The 20,463-nt window shown below is 40.4% G+C and overlaps 1 protein-coding gene across 1 annotated transcript in view; it reads right to left on the minus strand.

Moving 5' to 3' along the window:
* Positions 1-688: 688 nt before the first annotated feature.
* Positions 689-20,463, minus strand: part of PARP4 (poly(ADP-ribose) polymerase family member 4) — a 76,723-nt gene continuing 56,948 nt past the window's right edge. Inside the window, exons 31-34 of the mRNA XM_061435024.1 lie at positions 15,702-17,099; positions 13,962-14,061; positions 6,164-6,296; positions 689-1,575 (exon numbers count right to left, since the gene is read on the minus strand). Coding sequence (XP_061291008.1) covers positions 1,380-1,575; positions 6,164-6,296; positions 13,962-14,061; positions 15,702-17,099 — 1,827 coding nt within the window. The 3' untranslated portion in view covers positions 689-1,379. The remainder of the gene's footprint in view (positions 1,576-6,163; positions 6,297-13,961; positions 14,062-15,701; positions 17,100-20,463) is intronic.

A 20,463-nucleotide genomic window follows, 5' to 3' on the forward strand; every position in this document is an offset into this window, starting at 1 on the left:
CTGATAAGGAATTGGATGTCAAAGTATATCTCTCCACAGATATATGCTGGTTGTACGGAAACAACTTCATATAGGAAACCTGCTAATCAGTGTTAACATTATTAAAGCAGATCAACCAGACTTCATGGTTCAGGTTGACAAAAATGTTGATCCTTAATCTCCTTGGGACTACAGATTTAATTCCCAGTTTACAGGAAATATGGGGAAAAAGAAATGGACACAGTCAGACATATCCGAATGTGAGACATTTGGTAAGACAGCAAGAGGGGAGAGAAGACTGTTATACATGTAAAAAAATTGACAAAATACTTTAAGTCTTGATGGGGGTCATTACACTATTTACTCTGCTTTTATGTATTTGTGAAATAAAAACTAAATACATACATTCCCTGTAAAATTTTTTAATTTTTTTAATTTCAACTTTTAAAATTCAAAGTGTGTAAGACAGAAATAAAGTTTCTATTCCACAAAGGTAACTAGTTTGGAATATGACATTATAGAGTTCTATCTCATAAACACCTATTTATATAACTTTTAAAATGAGCTCTATTGCACACGCTGGGTGATGGCACTATGTATATATGCACATATGATACCTGCACGCGTCAATGTGTCCATGTTTCTGTAAGATTAATTTCTATAAGTACAATTCCTACCAGTGGAGTTTATAGGTCAAAGAGGGTAGTGATTTAATTTTTTCTCCCAGTTTTATTGAGATATAATTGACATATAGCACAGTATAAGATTAAGATGGCAGCAGCATGATCTGACTCTCAAACATCAGGAAATGATGATCACAGTAAGTTTAGTGAATATCCACCACCTCATACAGATATAGAGTAAAAGAAAAAGAAAATCATTTTTTCCTTGTGATGAAAACTCAGGATTTAGTCTCTGAACAACTTTCACATGTACTATACAGCAGTGTTAAGTATATTTTAATGCTGCATATTACATCCTAGTACTTATTTATCGTGTAACTGGAAGTTTATACCTTATGATCACCTTCATCCAATCTCCACCCTCCCCCAACCTCTGGTTAAAAAAAAAGTCTGTAATATTAGAATTTTTATCTAAAAAAGTTTTTTTTTGGTTGTACTGCTTGACTTGTGGGATCTTTGTTCCCTGACCAAGGATCAAACCCAGAATCACAGTGTTAAAAGCTTGGAGTCCTAACCACTGGACCACCAGGGAATTCCTTGAAATTTTTATTGTATAGTTGCTTGTTAGTTCACTGAAACAATAGCCTTTTTCCATTTATTTTAAAGTGATTGCTATACTGAATAAAATCATAATTAGATTTCATTATAGGCATCTATTATATCTGATTATCATATACATGAGGCATGAGTGCATGTTAAAAGACAAGTGCATGTGCGTCAGCCTTGGCTGTGCTTAAGGAGCCTGTGAGGAGGGGAGGCGGCATCTCTGGGCAGGATACCCAGCAGCTGCTTGGTGGCGGAGTCCCAGTCTTTACCCAGCTCCAGCCGCTGGCAGATGGATGGGTACTGCCCTTCAGTTCTTCTGAGCCACTCACTGGCTTTCTTTATTTTCTCGCAATCCCAGGGAATATTCCTAGATTAAACACATCTTTCCATCAATTTCAGAATATAATTACATACGAAATGTCATGTGGTGCCAAATCTAGCACATTATATAAATCAGACAAAATCTGTCAAAAATTAAGATACTTAATAAAAGCAGTTCTCTTTTATTTTTCCTCTGACGTTTTGTGAAAGTTCTTCCACCTGTCTGACATGGTGCATTTAACTTATTCAACTACTTGGAAACAGAGTAGCCCCCTCACTGCCCAGCTTCCCCGCATGTGACACATGTTCTTCTCGCTCCAGGACAACTATCGCTTCTCTGGCCCTTTACATGTTTGCTTGTTGTCATCTCCTTTCTATCCTTCAAGGACAAGCTTGATGCTATTTTACAAAGGCTTTCATTTTTCTCTCCTTTTTATTGTCCCAGGAATTCTCAACTCCATTGTTTACTTGTAAAGTACCTGAGAGTCACCCAAGATACTGGTATATATCTAATTTTAGCACACAAACGAGGAACAACTTACTTGTAAAATGTGCGTAACATAAAAACTTCAAGTTTGTGTCCAGAAAATGGTGTCAATTATTCAAACTAAAGACTCAGAAAAACCGTGGGATTGCTCATTAGTATTAGTTAGCTACTTCCTCATTGGTTTGTTGTCTGCTAGAACTTGCTAGCAAACAAATGTTGATATATACTAAAGAATATGGGGGAAACTGAAAACCTGGAGAATTTTCTCCATCTTCCCCGCCCCCCCATGAACTGGGAAAAGGCCATCAGAGTAGTGTGGTGGTTAAGAGCTGGGTTCAAATCCTGCCTCTGTGATCACAGAGCACTCACTGGTTGTGATATTGGTTTTTTGTTGTTGTTGGCCACCTGTCTTGTGGGATTTTAGTTCCCTGACTAGGGACTGAACCCTGGCCCTCAGTGGTGAACCTGCAGAGTCCTAACCACTGGACCACCAGGGAATTCTCTAGTTGTGTGATATTGTTACAGCTTTCATTTATCACCGGAAGTCTGTTTCTTCAGTTATGACAGTGATACAAGATCCTATGGGTTTGCTGTGGGGATTAACAAAAAGCATGAATTTAAACAGTCTCTGGCACAAAGTGGGCAATCAATAAATGTTAGCTGAATATGATGACATGAACATACTAAATAGCTGGCATACCCAACATGGTTAAAAAGACCCACTAATTATTAGTTTATTGACAGTTACTAACTACTGAAAGCAGCAAGATGATTTTAAATATTCTCACGAATCCAAATGGCCTCTAAATTTTCATGGTTCTACTAAAATGAAAATTTTGATCATATACCTCCAAGCAATGTGCTACTGCATTAATGTTATATATATCATGAAGCCGAAAATATATAAAAGCTTTAAATATGCATAAATACGAAACAAAAATTCCTTAAAATATTGTTGTAAAGTGCCAACAAATAATTTTGCCCACACAATAACAGTGATAGGGTAACAGCATGGGTGTTATGATGTGTGATGGAATATACTTCACCGTTTTTCAAAATCTTCACTTAATAGTTTGTGCCACTACAATTCAAAAGGAGACTCAAAGTTATTCCAGTGGCTATCATAATTGGAAAAGATTTAAAAAGAGGAGGTGGCTCACTGGTTGTGCCTGTAAATCAAACAGTCCCTTCCACTAGTTCTTCAATGTATTTTTCCAGATATTCATTTAAAACATGTTGCTTACATATAGTAAAATGCTCAGTTAATTATTTTATGAGTACCTCCTTTGTGTCTGATGCTGTTGCTGCTGCTGCTGCTGCTGCTAAGTCGCTTCAGTCGTGTCCGACTCTGTGCGACCCCATAGATGGCAGCCCACGAGGCTCTCATCCCTGGGATTCTCCAGGCAAGAACACTGGAGTGGGTTGCCATTTCCTTCTCCAATGCATGAAAGTGAAAAGTGAAAGTGAAGTCGCTCAGTCGTGTCCGACTCTTAGCGACCCCATGGACTGCAGCCCACCAGGCTCCTCCATCCATGGGATTTTCCAGGCAAGAGTACTGGAGTGGGTTGCCAGTGCCTTCTCCGGTCTGATGCTGTTGGGAGTAGAGAATTTATTAATTTATTTATGGCTGAGCTGCGTGGCTTGTGTGATCTTAGTTCTAAGAACAGGGATTGAACCTGGGTTGTTGGCAGTGACTGTGGAGTCCTAGCCACTGGACCAGCAGGGAATTCCCCAGAAGTGGAGAATTTAATCAGTCCTTGTGAGAAGGTACAAGTAGATTTACTTATTTATTTTAGTTTCGTCTATATTATCTCTAAGAGATGACAACTTTTTCTTAAATGTGAAACTTAAAAATAGTTATGAATATTCTTTAATATCACAAAATATTCAGGTAATGTTTAAATTTCCCTGTCTTTTTTTAAAAGAAAAAAGTACAATGGGTCTTGTTCAAATCAGGATCCAAATGAGGGCTACGTTTGCCTCCTTTCAAACGTCCTTCTATTTTTTTTAAATGTCCTTTAATTTATAGGTTTCACCTCTCCTCTCTTTTTTCTCTTGTCATTTATTTCCTCATATTCCAGACACTGCTGACTACATTTCCATGGTATAATTTAACATGCTCAATCTCTGTTCTCTGATACCTGGTCTTTATTAGGTAAAAGATTTACACAGTTTCAAAGTCAAAATCATAAAACAAAGTACATGAGAAACCTAACTTCCATCCTGTCTCCTCCTTCTCCCCCAAAGAAAATATTTTATTAGTTTTGTTAGTTTTCCCCTTATCTTGCCTTTTTTGAAAAAACACTGTGTATGTGTGTGTGCATATGTGTACACACACAACACTGTACCATATGCATGGGTACAGATGCGGCTTCGATGAGCGAGCAGGGTGTTCATACCTGCCCCCAAGGCCTCCGTGGTACCAGGCATCAGCCAAGGGCTGGGGCCCCAGAACTTGTCACACACTTGTCACACGCTGCCACATTTAAGCATAAAACTTAGGGAGGCCCCAGAATTCTAAATCTGAACCTGGTCTTCTAGGTGGTTACAAAGTTGTATTTGTTGGAGTAGAGCTTTAAACATATTTAACTGAAGGTTTAATCTGCAATTTTTAAATACTTAAGACATATAGCATGTGAATCTCTATTTGTATGCTTGTCCCAGGCCCAGGAAATGTTAGATTTTCCAGAAGCACATACAAGCCATGTGCTGTAGTGAGAGGAGCACTGAACCAGGACCCAGCAGCACAGTAACTCTCTGAGCCGTTTCCTGTGAAAACACTGTCTGACCCACACACAGTGGGAGAGCTCCGGTGAGAGGCTCCCTTGAACAGTTATCTCTGTGCTTATACTTCGCTGCAGCTTCTTACAAGGTAGTTAAGAAATGGTTGAGCCTTTTTTTTTTTAACTAAATAATCCATCTTCATCTTTTCCACATCCCTGCCCTCCATACACACACTTGTGAACTACAGCCTTGAAAAAATGTTTTCAAATAGGAAATAGTTGTAAAATAGTTACTTCCAATTACTTTGTAAAAACATAGCTGATTTGTAATTGATCAGCATAAATTATGATCCACTTTTATTCAATGTAAAAGTGTTTAAAGAAATTGTTACTCTCCAGTTCCCTTTCCCATTGGATCTGAACCCTGGTCTCGGTGGCCATAAAAGCTGTGCTTATAGTGTCTGCTGTAGAGCATGTGGGCTAGTTTCAAAGAAGGTTGAATTCTCTTGGAACTTGTTGCCTCTACCCCTTATAAAATAGGATCATCTTAGCCTTAAAGGGAGACTGTATGTGAAACTGCTAGTTGGTGTAATAACTGCTGGCTAGTATTTTTGTATTTGGGAGGTGTTTATCAATAGCTTTCTTGCCTCCTGATCAATATTTTTCCCCTTAAGATCTGTTGCCAGTAAAGCTGTTTTCATCTATGTGGATCTAGAGTTGGGAGAGAAGCACTCCATGAAAAGGCAAATGAGGAGACAAGATGCTGTTTTAGGTGGAAACGCTTGTTTTGTTTGTTTTTGCTGACGCTGCTACCTGGCATATAAATGACCAATAAAAGACTCATGGATGTGAAAAAATTTGTTAATTTTTAAAGATAAATTCAAAGATGATTTCAAAATGTAGAGGCTTATTATACACAAAAACTTAAAAAATAAAAAAAAAATCATTCCCTATTTACTCCACTATTTTCTGGAATAAAAAATATATATAAAGACAAATTTTCCTTTAGCCTTATACATAATGCTTTAAGACTTGGGGTGCTATTTATGAGCACCTAAAGTTGCTTCCTGGCCTGCTCTCTACCCGTGTCTTGCTTATTACAAGAAATCCACTGAAAGAGTTTGGTTGCTAACTAGGGTACCTAATAGGAATGTATTTCCCTGTAGCCTAAACAATTTCTTTTCTTGATTAAGATAATTCTGTGGGGAAGAGGGGCATCATTGTTAATTTAGGAATTACTCTCCATAATTATTACACTGGATCCACAAAACAGTACAATAAAAACCTGGCCGACACACATACACTTGATATAGCTTCTTTTGCTCATGATGAAAACAAACAAGATGAAACAAACAGGCTGAGGGCAAATAAATAAGCAAATATAATAAAAGAAATGACTGAAAATATAAATGAGTTAAAGTCACCTGGGAATGGAAGCATCATCCAGTCTCATCAGCGATTTGACGATTATTCCCTCCTGTTCCAACTTGGTGCGAAGGAACTGCAGCACTAGAAACGTGGCGATCAGGTCTAGAAGGCGCTCTCTTCCTCTTACACCTGGAAGTGAAGCATTTGTTTATGTCTGTTAGAGACACTGCATCCCAAACGGTACCTGTTTATAACAGTTCTGTTGAAGAATTACATTAATATTACTATTAAACCATAACACATGAGCACATCACAAAACTCTGTAATACTTAACAAGGTCCTTAACTAACCAGCTATTTAAATAAAAAAGGAGGGCAACTGGAACAAGGGTTTATCATAATATCCTGATGGTTGTTAGGAAACTGAATTCCATCCAGAGTCCCCCCTGCACCCTAACTTTCCACATAACCAGAGATGTGCGAAGTTCATGGAAAGAAATTTAGTTTCTAGGCTCCTGCTGCAAATACCTCAGGGGGATAAACCTAAGCATACAACAGATGAACAACTGATACATTGATTAGACCACTGTATTAATATCAAATTATTCCTAAGTGATCAGTAGTCTTGGAATAGACTTTCTAGCACTACTGGTGCCTTGGGGGCCCTGTCAGTAAAACAAAATTTAGATAATTTTCATGTTCCTGTAAATGCTCTGCTTGACCAGAAGCACTACACACTCAGGCAGCCAAGCCTGCAACTCTTAAATCAGCTCCTAGGGTCTCTGCTTATTTTTTTGTTCCTGGGTCTTTCTGAGAAGTCGGATATGCACCAGTCAATCAGAGGCACCTCCTGTCCCCTGCTGCCCCCTCCTATAAAAGCTAAGAGCCCCTTCCTTACTGTGCCTTCTCTGGGCTCGAGACTGGAGTCTGCCTGCTTTATGAAGTGTGAGATTAAAATCTTTTTGCTTTTCAAGATCAATAAATTGCTCTCTTTGATGATTTTAACAGTGCATACAGGTAACCAGTGTCCTTATCCAAATCAAGATATTTTACTCTATTATGAAAAATACCAACATTGAAAATGAATGCTTATATCTACTGAGCCCAGAAATTGACCCATTTTTATTTCCTAAATGCAACCTATGTATTTGAGATGACTTTATACAAATATTTTCATTTTAAATATTACTTTTCCAATCCCAAACTTTGTGAAACCAAACTTTCCACATCTTTTTGGGTTCAAAATAAGCCACCCCAGAATCTACCACTTTGGTGAAAAGCTAAAGGCAATCAACACTTAGGAGACTCAGGAAAAGCTTTTTACTACATCCCCCACCCACAACAGTCTAAAATAAATTAGGAGAGGGGCTATAACAGGAAGAGAGCTGTCGCCAGGCAGTGCAAATATCTGTCTACCACACATTCTGTCCCCTCACCTGCCCATTCCCCACCCTCCAGGGAGCCCTACAGCCCCTGTCCCTCTCCCTTTCTCAGCTGCCTGGCTGCCTTTTGAGTCTCATGTTTCTTTGGCTCCCATACATACACGTACATATGCACGTATGTAATTCAAGTTGTTTCTCTCTTGTTAACCTTTAATTACAGGGGAGTCTCAGCCAAGAACCAGAAGGGTAGAGAGAGAGTTATTTTTCCTCTCCTACAATCTTCATCATCATTAGAGTAACAAGAGAAAGAAACAACTTGAATTACATACACGCCTATGTACACGTGTAGTTTCCCAGGTCAATTAACTGTTTCCAAAATGTCCGATACGTAGCACTGTTTGCATCACCACAACAAAGTCACTCAATGGTTTTTTAAAAAATATCTGAAGCCTACAGAAAAGTAGAAAAAACAATATGATGAATATCCCCATCACCTCATAGCTTATCTACTCTTAACAGTTTTCCACGTTTTGAATTTTTCTCTTTTCTTTAAAAGAAAGAAAATATTTTAAGTTGAAGCCCCCCTTGTATACGTCCTCCAATCCATCCACTTACACTCCAACCTTCCCTCAGCTTTTCAAAATAAACACTCTTCTGATCTGGGGACTGACATTCCTGTGATGTACACTGCTTTTGAAAGTGATCGTCGATGACTATGAACAGTTATATGCCAAGAAAATGGACAATTTAGAGGAAATGCCTGCAATGTGGGAGGACCTGGGTTCTGTCCCTAGGTTGTGATGATTCCCTGGAGGAAGCGTGGCAACGCACTCCAGTATTCTTGCCTGGAGAATCCCCATGGACAGAGAAGTCTGGAAGGTTGCAAACCATGGGGTCACAACGAGTCGGACACGACTGATTGACTAAACACAGCACAGAGGAAATGCAAAAATTCCTAGCGATATATGATCTTCCAAGACTGGATCTCCCAAGTGCTGTATTCAATATGCCAGTAAATTTGGAAAACTCAGCAGTAGCCATAGGACTGGAAAAGGTCAGTTTTCATTCCAATCCCAAAGAAAGGCAATGCAAAAGAATGTTCAAACTATTGCACAACTGCACTCATTTCACACGCTAGCAAAGTAATGCTCAAAATTCTCCAAGCGAGGCTCCAACAGTATGTGAACTGAGAATTTCCAGGTGTCCTAGTTGGATTTAGAAAAAGTAGAGGAACCAGAGGACAAATTGCCAACATCCACTGGATCATACAAAAAAAACAAGAGAATTCCAGAAAAACATCTATTTCTGCTTTGCTGACTATGCTGAAGCCCTTGATGGTGTGAATCACAACAAACTGTGGAAAATTCTTAAAGAGATGGGAATATCAGACCACCTTACCTGCCTCCTGAGAAACCTGTATGCAGGTCAAGAAACAACAGTTAGAACCAGGCATGGAACAACGGACCGGTTCAAAATTCAGAAAGGAGCACGTTAAGGCTGTATATTGTCACCCTGCTTATTTAACTTCTATGCAGAGTACATCATGTGAAATGCCAGGCTGGATGAAGCACAAACTGGAATCAGGATTGCTGGGAGAAATATCAATAACCTCGGATATGCAGATGACACCACCCTTATGGCAGAAAGCAAAGAAGAATTACAGAGCCTCTTTATGAAGGTGAAAGAGAGTTAAAAAGCTGGCTTAAAACTCAACATTCAAAAAACTAAGATCATGGCATCTAGTCCCATCACTTCATGGCAAATATATGGGAAAACAGTGAGAGACTTTATTTACTTGGGATCCAAAATCATTGCAGATGGTAACTGCAGCCATGAAATTAAAAGACGCACGCTCCTTGGAAGAAAAGCTATGACAAACCTAGACAGTGTATTAAAAAGCAGAAACATTACTTTGCCAACAAAGGTCTGTCTAGTCAAAGCTATAGTTTTTCCAGTAGTGATGTATGGATGTGAGAGTTGGACCATAAAGAAGGCTGAATGCCGAAAAACTGATGCTTTTGAATTGTGGTATTGGAGAAAACTCATGAGTCCCTGGGACTGCAAGGAGATCAAACCAGTCAGTCCTAAAGGAAATCAATCCTGAATATTCATTGGAAAGACTGATGCTGAAGCTGAAGCTCCAATACTTCGGCCATCTGATGGGAAGAGGCAACTCATTAGAAAAGACCCTTATGAGGGGAAAGATTGAAGGCAGGGGGAGAAGGGGATACAGAGGATGAGGTGGTTGTATGGCATTACCAACTTAAAGGACATGAGTTTCAGCAAGCTCCAGGAGGTGGTGAAGGACAGGGAAGCCTGGTGTGCTACAGTCCATGGGGTCGCAAAAAGTTAGACACGACTGAGCCACTGAACAACAAGAAGGCTGAATCAGGAAGAAAAGTAGAAAATATCAACAGATCAGTTATCAGTAATGAGACTGAATTAGGGGGAAAAAAAACACACCAAAATCCTCCCAACAAACAAAAGTCCAGGACCAGACAGCTTCACAGTGAATTCTAGCAAAATATGTAGAGAAGAGTTAAGATCACGGTTTAATATGCACACACTGATCAATGTGTTCAACAAATCGAGGAATAAAGATCATATTATCATCTCAATGGCTGCAGAAAAAGCTGGATTGCTTATTAAACATCTTATTTTTTAATTAGGCATTTATCTCTATGAACTTCTCTCTTATCTCTATGAACTTCTCTCTTAGAACTGCTTTTGCTGTATCCCATAAATCTTGCCATGTTGTATTTCCATTTTCTCTTTTCTTTTCCATGGGATTTCCTAGGCAAAGATACTGGAGTGGGTGCCATTCTCTTCTCCAGGGGATCTTCCTGACCTAGGGACCAAACCTGCACATCCTGCATTGCAGGCGGATTCTTTACTGCTGAGCCACCAGGTGACAGAGGAGCCTGGCAGGTTACAGTCCGTGGGGTCCCAAGAGTTGGACATGACTTAGCAACTAAACAACTATAACAACCACCACAATTTCCAATTTCATTTGTCTTAAGGTATTTTTTAATTTCTCTTTTGACTCACGTTTTCTTCTGTAACATGTTGCATAATCTCCATATATGTTTCAATTTTTCAGTTTTCCTTGTGTCCTTCTAGGACTTTCATAGTTTTACATTTGTTCTGGTGGATCCTCTGAAGGCTTTGCTTTAGGCCTTGTTAGGGTGGGACTGTTCAGTTTCCCCCCCCTCATCCTGTCAGACAGTCCTTGATCATGATATACAGTCTTTATGGCTCTTCTAGGGTTTCAGTGGAAAGCCTGAGACATTTATCAAGTCTAAATTGTAATCTGAACACCAAATTCTGTCTTCCTAACACTTGGTGACAGCTGAAATCTCTGCTCAGCCCTCTAGCTTCTGGATTGTTGCTTTTTTCTGGATTCCTTGAAGGCACACTGGTGTATGTATAGGTTAGGGGACAGCCAAGGATCTGAGGGAGGTGTGTGTGCGTAAGTCAGATTTTTTTATTATGTCATTCCATACAATTTTAAGTGAACAGACTTTGAGAAAATCTACTGGGAGTATTACACAGATGATGCCAATATTGATGAGAATGTTTTACGTAAGTTAAGAACAGGGCCCACTGATACGATCATCCCCCGAAATTTGTACATTCCATACAAAAAGAATAAATAAAGTTTACTGGCATTTAATTAGCATTATTCATGGCAATCTATGAACTATGATACACCTGAACAATTGCAGAATCTTCAGAGCAAACCAAAGCATTTTCTTCCACTAGCAGATGTAGCAGTTTGTTTCTCTAAAAACAAGCAAATAAATCAATACAACAAAAAACAAACACACAATCCCAAAACAAAAGTTGAGGGAGCTTTCAGTGCAGCTTTCAGAGCTCCCTGCTCTTCGGTCCCCTCCATTAAGTATTCTCACCTTTAATTTCGAGGTGCTCTCAGCCTCAAACGCTGACCCCTGTGCTATCATCCCATGAACACTTTGTTTCAGTTCTAACCTCCATGTGCCTCGTGAACTGAGACGCACCTTCAGGTGAAAAGCTGGATAAAAGTGGAGCTCACCTAATTTGTTTCTCTTCTTTCAAAGTTTGTGTCCCTGCTAGTTTCTGCCTGCTTCTGATTATATTCCAGGCCTTCAGAGAGTGGTTTTAAAATACTTTGTCTAGGGTTAATAAATGTTATTGGCAGGAGTTAATCAGCTCTTCTTTCACTCCAGAAACTAGAACACTCTGCTTGTGCAAGTTTTCATTGTTACATTTCGTCTAATGCAATTCAAAGTGCAATTCAAAGAGTACATTTCCCAACTCCCTGTGTTAATATCTGGGTGGGGCTCAGAGCCTCATCCTTGCCACATTTTCTCTTTCTCCCTCTGGTCTACCAGGTGGATGATGCCAGAGTAATCTTTTCTTCTTCTTTTCAATAGGAGTAACTGTAAAGACACATGTTGGTGATGGATGAGTTGCAGTATAGAAGGAGTCTACGTGTCCAAACCGCTGTATGGGGTGGGACTTTCCTATGGACCGACACCTGACTATGAGGTGTGCGTGAAAGCGATCTTTGTGTTTAGGCTACTTGGATCTTTCTACAGCAGTCATTGCTACTCGTGCAAATAGATCTGCACAGGTAGTACCCTACTTAATGGTAAAGATGACTAGAAACTAGTCCCATCCTTTGATGATTAACAAATATAATCCCTTTCACATGTAACAAATATATTTAGTTCAGTTCAGTCGCTCAGTTGTGTCCGACTCTTTGCGACCATGAATCGCAGCACGCTAGGCCTCCCTGTCCATCACCAACTCCCGGAGTTCACTCAGACTCACGTCCATTGAGTCGGTGATGCCAACCAGCCATCTCATCCTCTGTCGTCCCCTTCTCCTCCTGCCCCCAATCCCTCCCAGCATCAGAGTCTTTTCCAGTGAGTCAACTCTTTGCATGAGGTGGCCAAAGTACTGGAGTTTCAGCTTTAGCATCATTCCTTCCAAAGAAATCCCAGGGCTGACCTCTTTCAGAATGGACTGGTTGGATCTCCTTGCAGTCCAAGGGACTCTCAAGAGTCTTCTCCAACACTACAGTTCAAAAGCATCAATTCTTCGGCGCTCAGCCTTCTTCACAGTCCAACTCTCACATCCATACATGACCACTGGAAAAACCATAGCCTTGACTAGATGGACCTTTGTTGGCAAAGTAATGTCTCTGCTTTTCAATATGCTATCTAGGTTGGTCATAACTTTCCTTCCAAGGAGTAAGTGTCTTTTAATTTCATGGCTGCAGTCACCATCTGCAGTGATTTTGGAGCCCCCAAAAATAAAGTCTGACACTGTTTCCACTGTTTCCCCATCTATTTCCCATGAAGTGGTGGGACCGGATGCCATGATCTTCATTTTCTGAATGTTGAGCTTTAAGCCAACTTTTTCACTCTCCACTTTCACTTTCATCAAGAGGCTTTTTAGTTCCTCTTCACTTTCTGCCATAAGGGTGGTGTCATCTGCATATCTGAGGTTATTGATATTTCTCCCGGCAATCTTGATTCCAGCTTTCCAAGGGAACATTTCATGCAAAGATGGGCTCGATAAAGGACAGAAATGGTATGGACCTAACAGAAGCAGAAGATATTAAGAAGAGGTGGCAAGAATACACAGAAGAACTGTACAAAAAAGATCTTCACGACCCAGATAATCACGATGGTGTGATCACTCATCTAGAGCCAGACATCCTGGAATGTGAAGTCAGGTGGGCCTTAGGAAGCATCACTACGAACAAAGCTAGTGGAGGTGATGGAATTCCAGTTGAGCTATTTCAAATCCTGAAAGATGATGCTGTGAACATGCTCACTCAATATGCCAGCAAATTTGGAAAACTCACCAGTGGCCACAGGACTGGAAAAGGTCAGTTTTCATTCCAATCCTTAAGAAAGACAATGCCAAAGAATGCTCAAACTACTGCACAATTGCACTCATCTCACACACTAGTAAAGTAATGTTCAAAATTCTCCAAGCCAGGCTTCATCAATATGTGAACTGTGAACTTCCAGATGTTCAAGCTGGTTTTAGAAAAGGCAGAGGAACCAGGGATCAAATTGCCAACATCCGCTGGATCATGGAAAAAGCAAGAGAGTTCCAGAAAAACATCTATTTCTGCTTTATTGACTATGCCAAAGCCTTTGACTGTGTGGATCACAATAAACCGTGGAAAATTCTGAAAGAGATGGGAATACCAGACCACCTGACCTGCCTCTTGAGAAATCTGTATGCAGGTCAGGAAGCACCAGTTAGAACTGGACATGGAACATCAGACTGGTTCCAAATAGGAAAAGGAGTACATCAAGGCTATATATTGTCACCCTGCTTATTTAACTTATATGCAGAGTACATCATGAGAAATGCTGGACTGGAAGAAACAAATATATTAGAACACTGGTTTACAAAAACGTGTAACATTTAAGAGCGTGACATTTATAAATAGAAAACTAGTGACATACCTAAAGATCGAATGCCTTTTTGCTCAAGAAAGCTGTTTAAAATATTTGTATTAAGTTTTAATATAAATCCCAGTTCTTGTGTAAGTTTCCAGCATCCATCCTAAGAAATTAACAAAACAAAATTTCAGCCACATTATTACAATTTCATCACATGAGTTATGTGATGAATAATATGTTTTCCACTCAGGGAATTAAGACATCTATACTGTAAAATTGAAGTTTCTTCATGTGCAAACACAGTATTATTGGGAATCTCATAAATACTATGGACAATAAGTATTATATCTGGTAGCATTTGTAATAAAGCAGTAGAGAGGTTCACGTATGGACGTTTTTTAAAATAGTATTATACTTTTTTTCTTCTAATAATTCTTTGAAACAATGTTTCTCAAACTTTTAAATAACATGGTTCCTTTTGTTCAACATTAAAATGTGTCCTTATGATGAAATATGAAAATGACTCTTTTCTACTGAAGATAAAATTATGTTGAACATGCTCTTTGAAACTACCTTCCTTGTGCTCACATACTCTGCCCACTCCAGCTAAGACGGATCTTCATCACATGCTTACAGAAGTGTTGCAAGCCTGATCCTGGGATCCTAACTGAGAAGCAGACAGACTCCAGGTCCAAGGTGAACTAACACAGGGCGTGGAGGCGAAGGTGGGGTGCAGGCAAGCACATGGGTGAAAGGATCTATGGCAACAATTTGAAAACTAACAGGAGTGACACATTGTGCCAGCTGGCCTTCACCTAGTGTGGAGTGCTGTTTTCTTGTGAGCTGCTTCCTGTGAAGTACTGTCACTGAACCCACTGTGCAGATGAGGACACTGAGGTACGAAAACTTAAGCAAGTTGTCCAAAGTCACACAGCTGACAAGCAGTCGCAGCAGGACCTAAACCTCAACACTCTGGCTCAAAGACTGTTGCTGTGCTATGCTGTTTTCACATGCATTTCTCCAGGTGGAGGCTGCGGGCAGCTGGTCTACCTCTCTGCGAGCTGGACACTTTTATTACTTTCATTACGTGGATGACTGAAAGACTGACTTGCCCTGGATCACAGAGTGGAAGGGTTGGGACTTGAACTGACACTAAACCAAGTTACTTTTCTACTTTACTATACTTTTGCCTGGAAAATTCCACAGATGGAGGAGCCTGGTAGGCTACCGTGGATGGGGTTGCAAAGAATTAGACATGGCTGAGAGATTGAGCATATTACATCAAAACAAGTTAATTACAGATATCAGATTGGGTCTTAGTACCAGTGCAAGAACTAAATTTATAGTGTGATTTAGCTTCACAAATGGAATGCTAATCTCTAATATAAGCTCACATGTTGAGTCATATTCCTGAGAACTTTTAATATTTAAAGTGTACTTACAACACTTGTGCTTTACTTTGCAATGTGAAATTTGTGTGAATTGCAGTTCAGCAGTTTTAGAACCTAGGAGATTAATGTCTTACCCCAGGACCCACTGAGGGATGCTAACCTTCAACTGAGGAATGTTAACACTCCCTTTCATGATATTCTGGCCTAACAGTTAAAAATAGGTAGGTAAGCACCAGCTTTTCTCAAGCACACTGTTTGTTTGGCTGGCTTCTCAGTGAAGGAAGCTGCGTTCTGGGACTAGCTCCTCATGTCAGTGTGGACCAGCAGCAGTCTGGTGAGTAGCTACTTTGTGTAGCACCATCCTGAACTTTGAAGCTAATGAAGCAGATTTATGGAGAGAGAAGACTAGTACCTTGGTCTGAAGCCTGAAGAGTTCAGTCGAAGGCACATAATTCCTCCAGCTTGCTTTGCCAACTAGGCCATCCTCATCTTTTTGTGCCTGAGTACTTGCAGTAAAGCCACTTCTCAGGTCATATTCTGCCAGCTTTTTAAAAATCCTACTTGCCAGAAGTTCTCCTGTTTTATCACTTTCCGTTTCAGAAGAACATTTAAAAAATGAACAGTCATATTGGAGGGAGTCTAATGACAAAGGTTTATCATACACAGCTAACAGAGGAATGTCCAGCCGGGCATCCTCAGCAGGGCCAGATGGAGCCACTGGCAGCTTATAACTGGCACTCCTAGGAGATGGGAGATGGTGAGAGGGAAGAGGAGAGGAAAGAGGGGGAGGAGGGGGAGGAGGAATGCCAACCCCCTGAGATAGAGGGGGAGGAGGGGGAACAATTCCTCCAGATAGAGGGGGAAGATGGGGAGGAGGAGGAACACCACCCCACCCAGCTAGAGGGGGAGGAGGGGGAACAAGTCCCCCAGTTAGAGGGGGAAGTGGGGGAGAAGGAGGAACACCACACCACCCAGGTAGAGGGGGAGGACGGGGAGGAGGAATGCCAACCCTCTGAGATAGAGGGGGAGGAGGGGGAACAAGTCCCCCAGTTAGAGGGGGAAGAGGGGGAGAAGGAAGAACACCACACCACCCAGGTAGAGGGGGAGGAGGGGGAACAACGCCCCTGGGTAGGGAGGGAGGAGAGGCAGGGGAAGAAAAGACAGACTTTACAAGTGGACAAGGGAGAAGACTTGCAGAACAGGAAAAAAGATTCGGCCGTGAGAGAGGGTCTGGCTGAAGGGTAGTGAGGGCACTGAAGCCTGTGGCACCCCCTTGATTGGTTTTGGGCAGCTGAGACCTGGAGCTAAACGAGACCCTGGGAGCAGCAGCAAGTTGCAAAGGTGACCCCTGGAGATGCAGCCTGGGAAAAGACGCCATGTCCAGGGAAACGTCGGCACCACTGCCCATTTCCAGGTACTTCTTAGGGGAACCGAAGTGTTTGGGACCAGCTGGAGAACCAAACAGTGCTGAACTGGCCTGAAGGTAGAAACCAGAGCCAACATGGAGGGGTGTAGTTAAGAAACTAGGGGCAGTAGGAATGTCAGAAACGGCCGTTTTCTGTGAGATAGCTTCTGTGAATTGTGGTTTAACTTCTGTTTGTTTAGATGACTCCATCGGACCCAAACCCCAGGGCTCCTCCGCATCCCTGAAGACAAAACTGACCGCTTCAGATTCTTCTGGGGCATCTGAGCTAAAGGCTTCAAAATCTTCAGAAAGTATCATCTTAAGTGATGAACGCTTCTTTTTAGTCTGTTTACGTTTACATTTACGTTTGGGTTCTTGGTTCCATTCAGACGATGCTGAAAGTGTCTGCCAGAAAGAGAAGTGACAATATAAGGAAAGCACAGGTTAAGTGGATGATGATCAAGAAGCCAGGCTTCCTAGGAGCTGACCTCTCAGCACTGATGAAACTGTCTGTCCCAGGGCACTGAGAAGACCAGACACTCAGGGTCACTTACCTATAGTGCCCTCATTTACAGACATGGAGTTGGAGAGCTGGAGACAATATCAGTGGTAAATACACCAAATATCTTAATCTCTCTCTGTTCTTAGAATCACAGAATTTTAAACATCCCTTATTTTCCACAAGAGGAAACTGAGGACCATAAAAGAGACTTGCCAAAGACTTGACAATAAGCAATATTATAGTGTCAAATTAGTCCTAAAATGGGCTTTCCAGGTGGCACTGGTGGTAAAGAACCCAACCTGCCAATGCAAGAGACATAAAAGATGCAGGTTCAATCCCTGGTTTGGGAAGATCCACTGGAGGAGGGCATGGCAACCCACTCCAGTATTCTTGCCTGGAGAATCCCATGGACAGAGGAGCCTGGTGGGCTATAGTCCATGGGGTCACAGAGAGTTGGACACAACTAAAGCAACTTAGCAGCCCTAAAATAAACTGATAGAATGAAATTATTCCAGTCTTTTATACTGCTTTAAGAAATATTAAGAAAATGAGAAAACTGAAAAAAAAACTCCAAAGCTTTAAGTAAATTAATGTCTTTTATATTAGAATATGAAAATATATAAAAAAAAAGAGAATGAGGGATGCTGTCACTACTATTATCTGAATAAATTTTAAAGAGTATTCCTTAAAAACATACATGTAAATAAAATCAAATTTTATATGAATTACTAGTCCTTGAGATATCTTGAAAATAATCAGCTTTTAGTTTTACCAATGTAAATGAGGTTTTTTTTTTTAAAAGGAGTAGTCCCTTCCCAGTTCAGACAAATGTGTATATTTAAATAATTAATGGGGCTTCCCTGGTAGCTCTGCTGGTAAAGAATCTTCCTGTGATGCCGGAGACCCAAGTTCAATTCCTGGGTTGGGAAGCTCCCCTGGAGAAGGGATAGGCTACCCCTTCCAGTCTTCTTGGGATTCCCTTGTGACTCAGAGGATAAACAATCCGCCTGCAATGTGGGAGACCTGGGTTCAATCCCTGGGTTGGGAAGATGCCCTGGAGGAGGGCATGACAACCCATTCCAGTATTCTTGCCTGGAGAATCCCCATGGACAGAGGAGCCTTGTAAGCTACAGTCCATGGGGCCACACACAGTCAGACATGCCTGAGAGACTAAGCACAGCTCAGCACATATAATTAATACTGCAGGACACAGGACAAGACACACATTTAAAATAATATTTAAATTTTTCTGGTTAAATTTTTCTTAATTAGATGAGTAAAGTGAAAAAAGAGCAAGTGATGGACCAGACCTATCAGACATTAAAGACTTTTATAAAATTACAATTATAACAGACTGATTTAGGAAACAGAATACAGGGTCCAGCAACAGATCCTAACACAAGTTGGGAGTTAGGAGATGATAAAGACAACAAAGATTCCTAAAATCAATTAGAGGAAAAGAAGACTTATTTAATAAATGGTGCTGGAGAAAGTTGGAAGTCATCTGGAAAGGAATAAAGTTGTTCCCATATGTCCCATCTTATACCAGGAAAGAAAATTTCAACGTAAACATGAAGCCATACAACTATTTAAAGAAAGAAATCATGGGAAATTTTTATAAAGCATAATATCTGAAGGAAAGATTTCTAAGCATGACAAAAGACAAAGCAATACAAAACAAAGAAACCCAAAGATGAAAATGCTTGACTTCATTAAAATATCTGCATGACAAAATGATGATAAGCAACATCAAAATACAAATGACAAACTGAGAAATTTTTGCAACTCGTATCATAAAGGCCTAATTTCCCTACAAAATATAATTTTCCTAAGATAAACAAGAAAATGACTAATCTCACAATTTAAAAAGGTAAAAGACATTAATGGACGATACCTAGAAAAGATGAATATGTGGGCTCTTAGGAATATGAAAACATGTTCCTTTTCATTCATAAAGAAATAAATGAAAATTAAAATATCACTAATATACTTTTAACCTACCAGATCTGTAAAGATCAAAAATTTGAATAATATACTGGGTTAAAGAGAGAATAGAGTAACAGCCTCTCAAGTGCTTCTGATGGGAGAGTGAACTGATATAACCTATGTAGTGGCAATTTGGGCTTTCAGGTGGCTCTAGAGATAAAGAATCTGCCTACCAATGCAAGAGATGCAAGACAGGCGGGTTTGATCTCTGGGTTGGGTAGATCCCCTGGAGTAGGAAATGGCAACCCATTCCAGTATTCTTGCCTGGAAAATTCCATGGACAGAGGAACCTGATGGGCTACAGTCCATGGGGCCACAGAGTTGGACACGCAAACAGGCAATTTGGTTAAAGCTAATTAGATATTCAAAATAGATTTATTTGGGTATAATTGACATAAACAACTACATCTTAGAGTGATGAGTTCTGGCATAAATATACATCCCTGAGACCATTGTCACAACGAGGGCAATGACATATTCAGCACACACTCCTTTAGCGTGCCCTTTTGTGCCGCATCTCACTCCTCCTCCTTGCTTTCTGTAACTTCAGATTGGTTTGCACATATTTTGTGTCAATGGAAGCTTACAGCTTATATTCTTTGACTTTTACTTAGTATAACTGCCCTGACATTTATCCATGTTGTTGTATATATCAATGGTTAATTCTCCTTTTTAACCTTTTTTTGAGCTACAGGACTTCCCTGTAGCTCAGATGGTAAAGAAACTGCCTGCAATGCAGAAGATCTGGGTTCAATCCTTGGGTCAGGAAGATCCTCTGGAGAAGGGAATGGCAATACATTCCAGTATTCTTGCCTGGAGAACGCCATGGACAGAGGAGCCTGGCAGGCTACAGTCTATTGGGTTGCAAAGAGTCAGACACGGCTGAGAGACTATTTCTCCTTTTTACTGCTGAGTAGTTACTCTCGTAAGGCTGTACCACAATTTGTTTACTCATTTATCTCCTGATGGTTGTGTCCAACTTCTGGCTGCTACAAGTAAAGCCACAATGAATACTCATGCGCAAGTCTTTGTGTAAACACATACTTTCATTTCATTTGGCTGGGTCAAATGATAGGTGTATAGTTAACTCTTTAAGAAACTGAGAGTTTTCTAAAATGATCTTCTGCTTATTTTTTTTTACTGGGTTGTTTTCTTATTATCGGATTGTAAGACTTCTTTATATATTTTAGATAAACATATTTGTCAGATATGTTTTGCAAACATTTTCTCCCAGTCTGTGGTCTGCCCTTTCATTTTCTTAACAGTGTCTTCTGAAGAATA

Source organism: Bos javanicus, chromosome 12, assembly GCF_032452875.1.
Source record: "Bos javanicus breed banteng chromosome 12, ARS-OSU_banteng_1.0, whole genome shotgun sequence".
NCBI lineage: Eukaryota > Metazoa > Chordata > Mammalia > Artiodactyla > Bovidae > Bos > Bos javanicus.